The 15,759-nt window shown below is 38.3% G+C and overlaps 2 protein-coding genes across 3 annotated transcripts in view; one reads left to right on the top strand and one right to left on the bottom strand.

Moving 5' to 3' along the window:
* Window positions 1-1,466: 1,466 nt before the first annotated feature.
* XKR8 (XK related 8) lies at window positions 1,467-10,861 on the top strand. Its single transcript, XM_075195906.1, has 3 exons — window positions 1,467-2,335; window positions 5,136-5,329; window positions 8,313-10,861. Exons 1-3 carry the CDS (start codon window positions 1,623-1,625, stop codon window positions 8,990-8,992), a joined length of 1,587 nt encoding a protein of 528 aa, XP_075052007.1. The 5' UTR covers window positions 1,467-1,622; the 3' UTR covers window positions 8,993-10,861.
* Window positions 10,862-11,188: 327 nt separating this feature from the next.
* The window catches only part of EYA3 (EYA transcriptional coactivator and phosphatase 3), a 57,573-nt gene continuing 53,002 nt past the window's right edge, over window positions 11,189-15,759 (bottom strand). For both annotated transcript variants that reach the window (XM_075195905.1, XM_075195904.1), the window contains 4 exons: window positions 14,367-14,481; window positions 14,054-14,175; window positions 13,203-13,303; window positions 11,189-12,204 (listed from right to left, as the gene is read on the bottom strand). In XM_075195905.1, the coding sequence (XP_075052006.1) occupies window positions 12,124-12,204; window positions 13,203-13,303; window positions 14,054-14,175; window positions 14,367-14,481 (419 nt within the window). In that variant the 3' untranslated portion in view covers window positions 11,189-12,123. The remainder of the gene's footprint in view (window positions 12,205-13,202; window positions 13,304-14,053; window positions 14,176-14,366; window positions 14,482-15,759) is intronic.

Raw genomic sequence — 15,759 nt, 5'->3', positions numbered from 1 at the left:
AACCTACCAGTATGTTTTTGGAGTGTGGGAGGAAACCCACGCAAACAAAGGGAGAACATATAAACTCCACACAGATAAAGCCATGGTTGGGAATCAAACTCATGACCCCAATGCTATGAGGCAGAAGTGCTAGCCACTAAGTGTTAACATAGTAAAATAATAATGTACTCTAAAACAATCTATAACTTAGGTGACAAACAGTGTTTAAATATGATTAGTGGAAATTAATTAAGAAATAAGACAAATCTAAACCAAGTAAAAAGTTGTCTAGTAAGTAAAAATTATAATGGATGACTTCCAATCTATTTAATACCCCCAAACTGTCCTGTCTTGCTTCTATTTAGCAGTAGCCACATTGCTGTCAGTAGTCTGTGCCTGATTTTCTTAATATCCTAAAACATCTTTATTTAAAGTTCCTAGCTCAGCCTTGTGTTTCTTTTAACTATTATTTTGCTGCCGTATGAACAGACATTTAATAAAATGGTATCCAGTAATAAAATGCAACTGTTAAAAAAACCACGGTAGGCTAAAAGGTATACATACAATTATAAATTAAAGAAACTAAATGACATATTACATGGTATACAAATAAACATGCATTAATTAATGGATTAATTCATTTGTTGTTGTTTTTTGCACAAACATCAACAGAACTGACAAATTATTTTTAGTTTTTACGCTACTTAACATCCCTGAATTGTTGCACACACCAGTGAGTGAGCGTGGTGTACTGGGTCATACCTCCCAACATGCCGGGTGTCAGGACACTTGGGAGGTATGACCATACCTACCTATAGACTCACATCCCACCACATAACTAATATAACTCATTATAATTTCACATACCACCAGATTACCAATATGTTACTTATATGCCTCACATGCCTGTATATAAATCCCATATCCTCCATATAGTATAAGGAGGCATATGATGCTATATGACATAGTCTCATACCACCATTGTGCCTCATGGTCCTCTTCCCTAACTGTTATGCACTAGGGTACTCATTCCTACCTTACAGGTGTGTTGCCAGTGGGGACCTTGAAAAGTGCAGCAAGGCCCCCTCCATCACCGTCTGACCCCAACGTCATCCTCTGTTTATTTATAAAGCAGATCATATGAAACAATGGGCATTATGATAAGATCACTGTGATACCACCTTCTGTCACTGTGGAACTTGGAAGCTCTGTGTCAATGTATTCACTCTAGATTACAACAATGGGTAAATGTGGAAAATGGGGAGAATAATTTGTTGGGTGTAAAAAATAAAGTAAATCTTGACTGGATTGTCTAATAAGAAATAAAGTTCATATACTAGGTTTCTACAGCTTGTACTATTTCAAATGTAAATGTTTGTATTGGAAATTTAGTTGGGAACAAACATAAGTGATAAGTTTGTGCATTGAACTAATAAAATATATCACCCTGAGAAATGCCCAGTCACTGTTCTTGTGACACTAAGTAGTGGAGCAAGTTGTTTATTTGCTCCTAGTAAGGACATCATCTGCATGACAGATGCTAATAGATCATATGGGCCTCCTAGCCCGGGCCTCACGTAATCTCTCACGCCCCCAGACTGCTCAGTGCCGCACCCCCATCAAGTAGCTTCCAGGAGGCCGGGATGCCGGGCTGTATACCGCCCAGGTACCGGCTCCTGGACCTGTTGCTGGCGCTGGGGGGGACGGTCGCCTTCCTGGGGGACTTGGGCTCTGACGTGTGGAGTGCTGTCAGATACTACCAGGCAGGAGACACGCTATGGGCCGCCCTGTACTTCGGCTTCTACGTCTTCTCCTCTGCCGTGCTGCAAGTACTCAGCTGGGGCTGGTTTTGGGTAGACCGATTGGACTGGCCGGCTGCCGACCTGCCAAGCTCGGAGCTGAATGCCATGAACGGCAATGGTGCCAAATACCATGATCATGCGACACTGCCCGGCTGTGCGAGTGCGGAGACCGCTGCCTGCGCTGTGGATGCGGCACTGCTGGCGGGGGGCATTAGTAAAACTTTCCCAGAAGACATGACATCTTGTCACACCAGTGCCGAATATTCACCCCGTGCTAATGTAGAAACAACGGGTCTTCCTGAAGCCGAGATGCCCCCTTCAGCTGGCACCGAGGAGATAATAAATGGAGATAATTGCCCTGTTCTGCCTAACACCTGGGACAAGTCTCCGGAAGACCATAGTGCAGAAACGGGGATCTTCTGCAAGCCTGGTGCAGAGCATACTAAGGGTGCTGAGTCTGAGCACTTCATGGAGCACTTCTATACTTCTAGGATCATATTGTGGCCTTCATGTCTCCTTATTCCGCACATTCTCCAGCTGGGGTATATACTTAGGTAAGCTTTACTGATGAATGCAGTCAGCCTGCACCACTATGTCAGACATTACTATGGCGCAATCTTTATAAAAATAATGGGCCTGATCCATTAAGGAAAGTAAGGCAAAAAAAAAAAATCTGCACCTTAGCAAAACCATCTTACATTGGAAGGGAGGGGGGGGGGGGCACATAATTTGTCCAGGAGAAAATCCCACGCTCTAAAAATATTACCGTTAATATTGCGCTTAAATACCGTTAATACGGTAATTTACTCGCTGAATTTCAGCTCGCAGCTGAAATTCAGCGAGATATTACCGTATTAACGGTAATATTTTTCGAGCGCGGGTATTTCGGCGATCTCGCCATCAATTGAATATGCCCCTACAGGTGATTGATAAACTTTTTCCATAGCATGTGAAGGTGTAAAGCATTAGAATGAAGTATGAATTGTGAAAAATGTGATTCAATTAAGACAAATCTATTATTATTATAAATTTTAATTATTATCATCATCTTTTACTTATAAAGTTCTGGCATATTATGCAGTGCTGTACACTGAGGAAATTATGAGACAAATTATACACAGTGACACAAATCAGAAGGTAAAGATGGCCTTGCCTAAATGATCTTACAATCTAAATGGTTTGGAAAACGCCTGATCCATAAGGAAGCAGAATACCAAATGTAGCTGGATGGGAACGTGTGTGTTGTTATTACAAGGCAGCAGCCTTATCAGTCGCCAGTTATAAAGCCGCCCACCAGCTACTGGTGGTGCCTCGTGAGTCAAATGAAGAGAGACAGCGGAAGGTGGAGACACTAAACAACTCACTAGAAATGTTAAAATAGCTGTTCTCAAGCATAACTGTCCTTTACCATTTATAAAAATTGATCCTCCATCCTCTTGTGATTAAAATAAGAAATAAGTATATTATATTGAAATTTCCCATGCCATCTCTTCCCCTTCACATTCTTGTCGCACCCTGCCTGGTATTGTGACAAAGTGCTGTACTTTGAACATTTCTGCTATGATTCTTCCAGAAATGCTGGCCCATATGTAAAATAACTTTCATTAAGCCACATCGTATATTCTGAGGTAAAGATAATGTGGTAACAAAAGATTTTTCTGTGCACCCATTTTAATAAGCATCAAATAATGAATTTCAGGAGAAATTATGGCATCAGCAGGTTTGCATGGTCAGCACAAAAAAGTGTACAATTTGCTAAAGTTATACTGAGGTGCCGCCTGTGGTTCACAGAAAACATTTAAAAATCCCCAACAGAAATCAAATAACCAAACAATAAATTCAGTGGCTTTATAATTCATAAAAAAAAACAAGTTTTCTGATTTTCATAATATGCTTTTTAAGCTGGTCACACATATCCCTATTATTAATAGGAAAGCAATGTGTCTTGATGACAATTGATAGCAATGGTCATGTTAAGTAGCAAAGTGTGAAAGTTCTCTTTTTAAGGATCATGCTTAAATCAAACACCGTAACAGAGAAGAGTCAAATTCTGGTTTGTGTAGGGTTATCTATCTATCTATCTATCTATCTATATATATATATATATATTGGTCACTATGTGATGTCATATTAATTGTGCATAAAATCCATTATATCGGCTGAGGTGATGTATGTGGACTTTTGACCAACTTTGGAAACACTGCAACACCCAATGCAGCCATAGTGATCACAGGTCAATGAAATGTATCCAGGAGCAGGGCAGTAACTAGGGCTGTGCAACAGGGGCGACCGCCCAGGGCACAACGCTGAAGGGGGGCGCAATTTAGGAATATTTTAGGTTCATTTGGTTAAAATTGAGGGCTGCTGCAGCGGCGGCGGCATTTGTCTTTCTCGTCCCGGGCGCTAGAATTCTAAGTTAAAAACCATGTACTGTGTTGTTAAATCAGATATGTTTTCAGATAGGATTTCATAGTCTTCCCCTCCCAACAGGCTGCTGCCATGATAGTGAAAGTGACCATTTAATGTTCTAAGTTCAATGTCCAAATTAAAGTGAATTAATATTTAACAGAGTTTTATTTATTAGTATATTCTGAGAGCAAGCATTCTATTAACATATATACTTGTACTATTTTGCTGCTCTAGATCTGCTACAAGGCAACCTATACTGCATTATTACTGTTTATTTACAAAGTGCTAGCATATGACACAGCGCTGTATATTGAGGGGAATTAAGACGCACGTTACATACAATGATATGAAAGGTTATGATGGTCCTGCCCAATTGATTTTACGATCTAAGAGCTGCGGGTTACACTTAATCCATAAGGTAGTGGAATAACAATTCCAGCTGCTGGTTGGGAAAATATCATTATTTTTTAATATCCATTGTTTTGGTTCTTGGATTAAAGTGTTGTCCACAGTTAAAGAGTAGGGTTAGAACTTGGGTTGGTTTTAGATTGTGGACAAGGGCTTGGGTTGATGTTGGAGCTAGAGTAAAGTAATACAAAGTTATAAGTGATAAGTTACATAAAAAGTGCACCAAAAAAAGGTGCAAGAGGAACTGGTGTTATTTGTGGAAGCCAGCTCAGTGAACAATTACAGAAAAGTTCTAAATTTCCACTTATCCAATACATTTGCATTTGTTGGGTTTGTATTAAACTTTTATACTTCTAGTTTCTTTTGCAAAACAGATGCATATAACCTTGTTGTCAGATAGTATAACAAACTGACAAATCATGAGAAATTAATTTCAGAAACAAATATTTTTATATACCGCCATCCCTGTCCCGACACGTGTAAGAGTCATGTGAAACCATGTTTGTTTAATAATAGCTAACTTGCATTTCTCTACAGGTGTATACATTCACTAGAAGTGGGTTTTGCAGCATACAGAAACCCAAAGTCCAGCCAGTATCAGGACTACGCCTACTTCCTCACTCATGATATCAGCATGATGCGACTTGTAGAGACTTTCCTGGAGAACACCCCTCAGCTCATTCTTGTCTTATATATAATCATTCAACGAGATACAATACACACCTTTCAATGTGAGTACAACAGCACAAAATAATCCATTTCTTTTTTTTTTTTTTTTTCCCCCTATCCATTGTTATGGCTTGGGGTAGGGTATGGAATAATGATGCTGATTATTCCGACAACACTTACCCCGACGAATCTCCAGGACGACTGATGTGCCAACCAACTGGAAGCAATCGCGATGAACGAAGAAGCGACTTGATGACGTCGCTGAGATCCGCAACGCTATCGGTGCTGTTAAGGGGGTATTGTAAGCATACGGGCATGGACAATGTACAACACTTAGTAAAGTACATTGTCCATGCCCGCATACTTACATTACCCCCTTAACAGCGTTGCGGCGGCTTCTTCATTCATCTCAATTGCTACCAGTCGGTTGGCACATCAGTCGTCTTGGAGCCTCGTAGGGAAGGAGCCCTTCGGTGTGAAGATGTCGGGGTAGTCCGCATTGATATTCTGACTACCACCAATGACTTGCACTTGTAGAGGCGCAGGTAAAACTATTTCATATCTAAACCCCAATGCCTATGTCCCTTTTTCTTTCCTCTCCTGTTTGATGTCAAGACTGTAAGGACAAATTGCCCACTGGCTACAAAAAGTTCCTGTTTGTCTTCTACATGTATAATACTTTGAGATTGTTGTCATGGTTTTCTGTGTGTAGATGTACCTGCATGTCTTTTGAACAGAGGAAAAGTACATTTTTCAAAATAGACCATAAATGTCCATTTGAAATATTCAGTATGTGTGAGTACACATAAGTGTGTGTATACTGTACACCAGCTCCATACTACTTTTTACCTCATTGGTCCTGTTCATAAAACAAATTATGACCCACTGAACTTCATATTAAATAAAGCTGGAGCAGTGGCTGAAGGTCAGCGAGTCATAAAACAGAGAATAAGACTGAACTTGATCCTATTCTTTGCCCGGAGGAAATTCCACACAGTGCAGCGAGGACACGTAACACATCTGAGATCAGACGTGTAGTCTGCATCATGTGCTCTCCTTCCTTCCTTTCTCTGTGAGAAAGAAATATGCAATTCCTGCCTACTTCATTAAAGCAAGGTCAGGATTTTCTATACAGGTCTTTTTAAGCACAAGTGTGCTTCAACGTTGTCGCATATTTTTGGTACCACTTACACATGTGAAAACACATTCTCTGCAGCAATGTGCTCTGCTCTATCTTATTGCTGATTAATTAAAGAGAAAACAAATATATAGTTTAGACTTATTAAGGAGTTGAATTATACCACTTTCATACTGCCGCCCCTGCAATATCCCGGGTTTTAGAAGCCGGGTTTTTGCCGGGGCTCGGAGCGTCCCAGCTCAGAAACACCATTCATACTGCACCTTGGACCCGGGAATTTCCCGGGTTGACCCCATTCATACTGCAGAAGTCTGTGCCCTGGCAATTTGGGGGAGTCATCACCAGAGCACTTTTCATTGGCTGAAAGCTGGAATATGAAAATCTCCCTCCCTCCCCCCTATGCAACTATGCAACAACCCAGGTTGCACCATTCACAGTGCAGGCAACCCAGGAATTACCCCTCGATAAATCCCGGGTTGAAGACCCGGGTTTTTCACTTGTACCATTCATACTGCACCAAGACCCGGGTCGTTTGAGCTCGACCCAGGAAAAACCCGGGATTTTGGTGCAGTATGAATGGGAGGTAATATGAAGCCCCTTTGAAGGTTAGAGGGTGTTCATGCAGCTCTGAAGTGTATCTGGTTACCCATCACTGGTATAGGGACTGGTAAAGATCAGTTTGAAAATAGCTCGCCTCATGTTCCAGAATGTAAGAGAGCTCAAGCTAGAGACTGACCACAGGTCCCTCACAGCACCTTCTGTATGCAGCCTTAGGGGTAATTCACACTGCATTTTAATATATACCATTCATGTACTGCAGTTACCGTGACCTGACTGAATAAGAATATAAAGTGCTCGTTAACCTGGGGAGCACTAATCCCTGAAAGTCCAACATGTGTATCATGAATTAGATGCAGCAGTTTTCAGTTATGGTGTAACTAGGTAAATATGACAATAGAACTAATAAGCCCTATATTAATGGTCACGTATAGTGAACACAGCGCATGTAGAGGTGGTTTTAAAAATGGAGATATAGGAAATGCTTGGCTCCACTGCAATTTAGATACATCATCAACTTTTATTTATATAGCGCCAGCAAATTCCATAGCGCTTTACAATTGGGATCCTGAATCATTTCATAGTATTTACTTGTATAGTGTTTCTGCATTATTATTCCTATGGCATCGGTCCTTTAGTTAAACCTGGTGATTGTATCCTGCAGTCCACTTTATCAACGCAATATATAACGACGCACTGGGTGCGCCTTTTTATTATGCCTTGCAGAAACGTCAAATTGGAGTTGTGGTTCTGTGAATGCAAAACACTAAAATATAAACTTGGAAATCTAAGAGCTCCTACACAAGAAGTGGTAAACATAGTAATATAAGACGGACACAAATTTCAGTAGGATTTCTGTAAAAGACGTTAATGTTTTGGCGCATCATGTGTAAAATGTACTTAAGTGTGTAACTCCGTGTTGAAAAGTGGCCTATCTTTTCCCATGTTTACAATCTACAATAAGCGATGCGGTGACTCTTTCAGCACATCTGTTTTTAATAGAATTTTTTTTTTTTTTTGGGCCAATAGTGAAGATTTAACGTTTTACTTATACTTGTTATGGAGCTTATTACACAGCGCTGCATTCAATGGAAGTACCATGTATTTTATTGCTGTCCACGTGAACAGTATGTAACATAGCATGGCACAGCAATCAGTCTCTTCCAGCACTTTCACGGGTGGCTTTGCTCTTGGAATACAATGAGAGAAATGGCTCAGTGGATGAGGCTTTACTAAAACAATGGAGGCTACTTAATTACAATCATCCAGTAACATGAAATAACACTTTTGCAAATTAATAGAATTGTAAATTGATACTTCAAAGTTTGATTAAACTGTTTGTTTTCTAGATGTCAGCATTTCCATTTCATTTATCTGTATAAGCTGGGCAATTTTGGACTACCACCAGTCATTGAGACTGTTCCTAAAGGAAAAGGAAAAGCTTGGCACCTTATCCTCAATCATCTACTACCTGTGGAACTTTTGCCTTATTTCCTCACGTATCCTATGCATCACACTCTTCACAGTCATCTTCCAGTGGTGGATTGCCTTGCACTTTCTCGGTCTCTGGCTTGCTTTCTTTATATGGGCATATGTACAGAAAACAGACTTTATGAAGAACAAAGTTCTTGAATTTTTCTACAGGGCTACAGTGGCCGTAATCCTGTACTTCTCGTGGTTTAACATTGCTGACGGCAGAACAATTTACAGATGTATTATCTACTATATATTTATCACTACAGACAGCATGTTACTTTTTTGGTCATGGAAATATCTAAAGTTCCCATCCATTTTGGAGGAATATGAAACACATCTTCTGGTGATTGTTATTGTATTGTTGACTATGGGCCTCCTGATAAGGTTGTTGTATTATACGCTTGTACACCCCAATGTGCGCAGAGAAACCAAACAGTACTATGATGAACCAGATGGTATTTCAGGGGGAGGAACATACAGGATGTTTCGTTCAACAGTAAAGACTGTCAGACAAAACAATAGAATGCTCCATTTAGCAAAGCAAATTTGCTAAGAAAGTTGGTAATATTTTTCCATGACTATCATTAGATGCTAACTATACTAGACTATTTAAGATTACATTATGCACACAAGACTGGAGAACGCATTTGTGTACTTAATTATATAGAACAAAGAGGAACAGATCCATAGATTACGATTGCACTTTGAAAAAGACCGATGTTGTACCACTTTCTCCTTATGCGATGTGTTATGCTGGATGACAATGCATTTTATATAACCAGGAAAATGACTTCCATATGTGCCCTGCTTGGAACTTATTTCCTGTGCACCCTTCCCCGCCGAAGCCCATTTATTACAGCCCACAGGCAGTGTTAGGATGCACCTTTCTGCTAAGTTCTCCTTAGCCACACTGTAGCAAAACACCACATGCTGCATTTCTGTTTAAATTAACAGCACAGCATGTCCTATAACAATGCCTGGAAGCTGTAATCGCTGGAAACCAGGTCTAAGGATTCATAGTAAACGCACTGCAGAGGGAGGCACTTGCAGGCATGTCTCATTGGTTGAAGTAGACTGCATGCCGTATCCACAGGCGGGAACACACATTTCTAATGCCGGAAAGCTGAGACATAATTGCAGAGCAAAGGCACTCAAGGGGTTAAAAGGTGTCACAAAAGCTTTTGAACTCTTAAGAACTAGAGATGTGCAACTAAAGCTCAGAGTTGTGGAAAGAAACTTTTGCAGATGATTCAAAGCACTGCTGCGGTACCACTTCCTGTGTGACAAATTATGGTATTTGTGTCATGGCTTATTCATGTATGGGTGTCTCTGACAATCAAAATCAGTTAGCCATTTTCAATGTAACTATTTACCTGCAGAATTACTTCACAAGTGTACATAAACTTCTTGTCTGTGTATGTACACAAAAATGTCTGCAGGGTAACGCAGTAGCCAGTGGGTCAGCAGACAATCACCCAAATTACACTACCAGCACAATAGTCAATCTCCTGATTTAAATCAAAGAAAGCATGTTTTTCACTTTAAAAGAAACTCCTTGCAAAACAATATGGCTGCAGCAGAAGAATCTCAAATCGGGTTCGGTACCTTATCACGAAGCGGACAATGCCGACATGGATAGCAGACATGGTTAGATTGAAGGTGAAATGCACCATAGCATGGTAATAGCGACAGCTTTAAAAGGAGACTTCAAAGAGTTCCGATGAATGAACATCCCGGCAGTCTGCAATGATGTCAGTTTCAAGCTCCCCACTATCATTCGTGCCGTTACCTTCACTTTGAATGTCAGCTAAACAGCCATTTACTTAGAAAATCATTCAAAAGTTAGACTTTATTTTCTTTAACTTGCTTTACCGGTTTACATATTACATGATTTCAGGTAGTCTTATTAGTGGCCTTAAATGCATGTGGGAAAGAAGTTCTAATTGTTGTATTCTCAAAATACTTAACACTCCACTGTGATTATGACTCCTTTATGTTTATACCTAGCAGAGTGCGCATTCTTTGTTAATGTATATTAGATAACATCCATCCAAATTCAAAATATTGTGCTTTAAAGATTTAAAAATACATTGCTAGTTGCTGCTAATTGTGCCCAATACTGCCAGGGTGTTTTCAAATATGCTGGAAATTTGGTTTTTATGCATGTGTTTTGGCAATACACACGGAGTTGTGTTAAACTTTAATATGTACTTATACGTTTACATTAAGTTAAAGTCAGTGTTAATATATTATATAAAATGTTCAAGTTGCTTTATGCTAATGTTTTGTACATTATAATATTCTTCTGAATAACCCAAATTGTTTATTTTTATTACTGGTTTGTAAATATTGATTATTAAGTGCCAAAATGTATTTTATATTACAGCTTTATACTGCCTCTTAGTTGAAATTAAATAATTTTTCCCCCAAAATATTTTCCTTGGGTTTTGTTTATTTTGCCTCGAAGATACTGCACTACTAAAATTTCTCAGATCTAACAAAATGTGACCTTACTGTTACTGGTCTAATAACCACAGACAAAAGTGCATTTGTTATATTGGTAACATCTCCATATATTGACTTGACAATTCTAAGTAGAGATCTTCACAAGGGACAGCCCCTTTGTGGCTCCAACTTGCCACCCTTTTATGCTAGGATCAGCACTCACTATATACACATAACCTTGAGTCCAGAAAATAAGTATATAAAAGATACACACTGCTCCCTTTACCACTTAATACCAAGAAAAACAATTTATTCCAGAACCTAAATAAAAAACCCTCCAAAATATATTGTGTTTTGGGCAGCAAATAAATACCAATTTCAAATACTGTTAACATCTCTTACCATGCCTAGACCAGAGTTTGTGTTCTTTGTTTGCCGTTAAATACAGTGGGGAAAAAAAAAAAAAAAAGAGAAATTATGTTTTTTTTTTTGTTTTTTTTAATAAGTTACTGACTTTCAAGGTATAATAATGGGAGCCTTTTTCCCCTTCATCATCGAGGTATTTTATAAACTTCCACAATGGTTATCAAGCAGACAATAAAGGCAAGCCATTACGACTTGTGATACTATTAAAAAATCCCAGAAAAATGTACATTGCCACAAGTCTTCAGACATAACGATTAGGGGAGCAGACAGGTTAAGTCTGATGCAGACAGTATCCATCCTTCACTAAAAGATTGGGGTACTTCATTTGACATCAGGATGCAATACAGTATAAGTCAGGATTCACTGCTACATTTTACAGTTTATCTGATTAAACACATAGTTTGGCTTTTCTTTATATACGTTTTCCTCCTTTTATGTGAGGAACATTCCTAACACTTCCCAAGAGTTAGTGTCTTGATGAAACTGTACTTATAACACGTTTGAAGAGGTAGGTGGGACATTAAACAGATACCTAGCAGGAAATTGAAGAATTAGTCTGGCAAGCAACTGAAGAGGTAGGTGAGATGTCAAAGATCAGTTCTACATTCTGCAGGACTGGAGAGCAGAAATGTGCAATGGTTTTCTCTTCCAAGAGGGCCAGAACTAAAAAGTGTTTCCCCTTCCCAGAACTTGAAGATGGAGGCAAGTTCATCAGATCAAACAGATGTCCCATAGGTCTACACATGTAGTTCCATTTGTCCGATTCCAGCAGATCTGGAGGGCTTGTTTGAGTCCATGGTTTTGCAAAGTACCTCACAAAAAGTCCAGTTCCAGAGCCTGATGCAGAGAGATGAGGTCATTGTGGTTTGCGATTCTCCAGAACGGCATGTTGTGCTGTTTTACAAAAGGCGGTAAGGGGAAAGAATGAAATATTAATGAACAGCCGACTCCAGCTCAAATATAGAACACATCCAGGAGTTCAATAATCAAACTGAATAGTAAATACATTAAATGCGTGGATTCCAAGAGCTGACACTTTTTTTACAGTAATTTTGTTAAAATAATTACTATTAGTTTCATCCAATTGTTCCTAATGTTAATATTTACCAATAAAATGTAAGTTTCTTTTTTTTTTATATGGGCAAGAATAAGAAGCAAAATAGGCAACATATGACCATGATTACATTTTGTCAGAATAATAATTCATTGTCTGCTCTACAATTCACTTAATTATGATTGGGGCCTCAGATAATTGAACAATCCCCAAGCCCTAGGTCATCACCATAGGATACTAGAATGAAAAAGGACTTCCTTTAAAACAATGTGTTTTACAAGGCTAGTCTGTTTGAGCAAAACCATATTTGTTTGTCTGGTTGAAGAGTTATTTGTGTCTGAAGACAAATCTCATACTAGCATTGTCTTTGGACACGGAGCAGAATTTTTCTAGCAGAAGGGTGTAGCAGTACCCATGATGTTAATAAATGGAAACATGCAGAAGAACAATGTCTTCATACGAGCAAAGCCTTTGTGAACAGCATTAGAAATATACTGTACATGTCTCTTCTAGACATTGTAATGTTGACTCTCCTCACCAAGGCTACACAATACGAAATATCCAATAGTTATGAAGATCACACCTGTCTTCCAAAGAGGATCTCTAATTTATACATAATACAGTAACATTCTATGCATATCCTATATATAGATAAATATTACATAGCTGTTAAGAGGAAGAGAGCTTGAAAACTGGAGAGGGCTGAATGTTTAGCACTATTCATGGTTTTCTTTTATTTATTTTTTTAATAAGTAGCTGAGCAAAGAAAAAATATTCATGGATTCATAATCTTCTTCACCTCACTTCTGATGATCTAATGAATAATCATCACATGTACCTGTTTGGCAGCCATTTCTTCATCCCTGCCATCTCCAATTACCACATAGGTAACACTTTTCCCAAACCTTGTCACTATTCTTTCAAAGCAACTTTCTTTACCTGGAAGGCAAGATAAATAATCATTTATCAGATTATTATTGCACAAATACACTAGTGGCCACACATCATGGTGGTAACAAGTATAACAATGGCTCTCCAGTCCACAGAGATGGATCTCATCAGTGCAGAATTTGGCTGCAGCAGAATAAAGTTTTGGAGAGTACTTGGAGTATGTAAAATGAATATTGTGAGAAGCAGTAGCCTTCCAATGTGTTTGTGTAAGTAAACAGAGTACAGTATATATGTATTAAATGTGTTCTAATGATTATGCGTACACATTCAATTATCTTGTTTCTTCTGCATGAGTTTATATTTTATATTTCCAGGAGTAAAACCTACAAATAAATAGTAAAAAAGAAGCAGGTTTTCTCCTGTAGTCCAGGTGTCAGCCTAAAGATAATTAGATCCCCATGACATGCATATTCTCAGTGCGCACTCAAACACTACTGGACACAAGAAATAAAGCATGCCATGCCCCGGGTTAGTCCAGTGTCTGCTACTCTATGGTAAATATATCTTCGCTCAGTTGCTCAACCTGCATACACCAAGCAATGAATGTCTTGTCCACACGACAATTACCCTTAAACTAGAATGTATACACTTGTGTTCCATGTACACTGTACAGAAGGCCACAAGTTGCCAGTTGTTTGGGCTTAGCTCCCTAAATATTATAAGCAGCCCCCCCATAGACCACAAACATGATACGTGTACAATGACCTCTTCTGCAGGATGCGGACACAAAGTTGTTACCTATTTTTGTAGCACTGTATATATTCTCAATTGGAAAAACTTCTCCCAAGCCGTAGAGGAGAACTTTAGCCAGTGCAGGTACCAGCTGTGTGGTTGTGATTAGGACGTTAACACAGTTCTTTCTGTCAAAAGAAAACAGTGAGTCTGCTACAAATAACTCATAATAAAGAGACTGAGAACATGTATGTTCTTTTTTGAGCATATGCTTGACAGTGAATTATAAAAAAACATGAGAATCATTAATGCAAAGTATAGGTGTTGGCCTACACATGGTTAATGGATACACAAGTGAGCAACATTTATCAATGCTCACCTTGACTGGATCAGTAGTAAACACTTTAGAGCAGTTCCTAACCAGCCATCTGTCAGTGTCTCAATGTCGGCTCGTAGCCTTTGGAGAGAATCACGGCGCTGTGGGCTGAGTAGTCCTGTGTTGGAGAAGGAAAATAAAGGTCATAAATTAGAAATTGTGCAGCAAAAGATATGGAATTTAACAACTGTTCTCACATTCCTTTGTCCCGAGAGATTGGATATTTATTATGGCAACCAAAATTGAATATAAATTATACATTATTGTATTTCCTGGGTTGTCCACTGTCAGGTGACCTTATTGGCATGTACATGGCTTTTAGCAGCGTCTACAAAGAACAATGCTATACATTTCTGTGTTTCCACAAACAAATATTTATATCACAGGCAGTTTATTTTTATTTTTTGCTGCACTGGTTTACCACAGCTCTGCTTTTGTTGACTCTCCGAATACAACTGTATTCGGAGAGAAGCTTTGTACAAACATGGTTTTCTTTAACTATTACTTGGTATAGCAGGCAAATATTTCATTAAAATATAGTGACCAATCTATTAAAAATAATAAAATAGAATGCTTGCATAGCATAGAAAAGCAGCTAACTTCTAGGAAACGTAGTTTGTTAATGCGAATACTCTTCATTTACCAAGATCTACTTTAGCCCTTTAACGACTAGATGGGGTGGATACAGGACAAAACATAGAAAAAAAACACATGGCAACAGTCACATCTTTAAAAGAAACATAGCCCTGAATTAAACAGTGAAAAAAAAATAATCTTCAAGTGATGGGTATAAAAATAGCTTGTGGCTGCCAGTTGCAGGTGACCTGCACTTCCCTAGTGTGAAAAAAAAAAAAAAAAAAAAAATTATATATATATATATATATATATATATATATATATATATATATATATATATATATATATATATATATATATATATATATATATATATATATATATATATATGCGCGGTGGCACCCACAAGCTGTTTTATCAAACACAAAAGTCACAAGATCTGTAGATAAAAAAATAAAAAAAATTAAGCCTTAATTACATTACTATTCAAGCAATAATGTTCTATTTATATTTTTATGTTTCATCATTGTTGCCTCAACTCAGTTGTGTTTGCATATGTGTAATTAAGGTTTAATAAATAGCTTTTTTTATTTATCCACAGAACTTTTGATTTTTGTGCTTGATAAAATAGCTTGTGAGCGCCACTGCATATTATTTTCTGAATTAAATAGTGCTAGATTTAAGTGGGCATTCACAAGTCCAAATTCAAGAGGTTATCACATGTGTAGAGTATTACCATCATCAGTAAGCCAGCAGACATTTTTGTCTTACAGTTATAGATCTGTAGCATTCCCAAGTTTCTTTAATAAACTGTTTAATG

This window comes from Mixophyes fleayi, chromosome 2, assembly GCF_038048845.1.
Source record: "Mixophyes fleayi isolate aMixFle1 chromosome 2, aMixFle1.hap1, whole genome shotgun sequence".
In the NCBI taxonomy this organism is placed as follows: Eukaryota; Metazoa; Chordata; class Amphibia; order Anura; family Limnodynastidae; genus Mixophyes; species Mixophyes fleayi.
The sequence above is the reverse complement of the archived record's forward strand: the minus strand, read 5'-3'. Positions and strand labels throughout refer to the sequence as shown.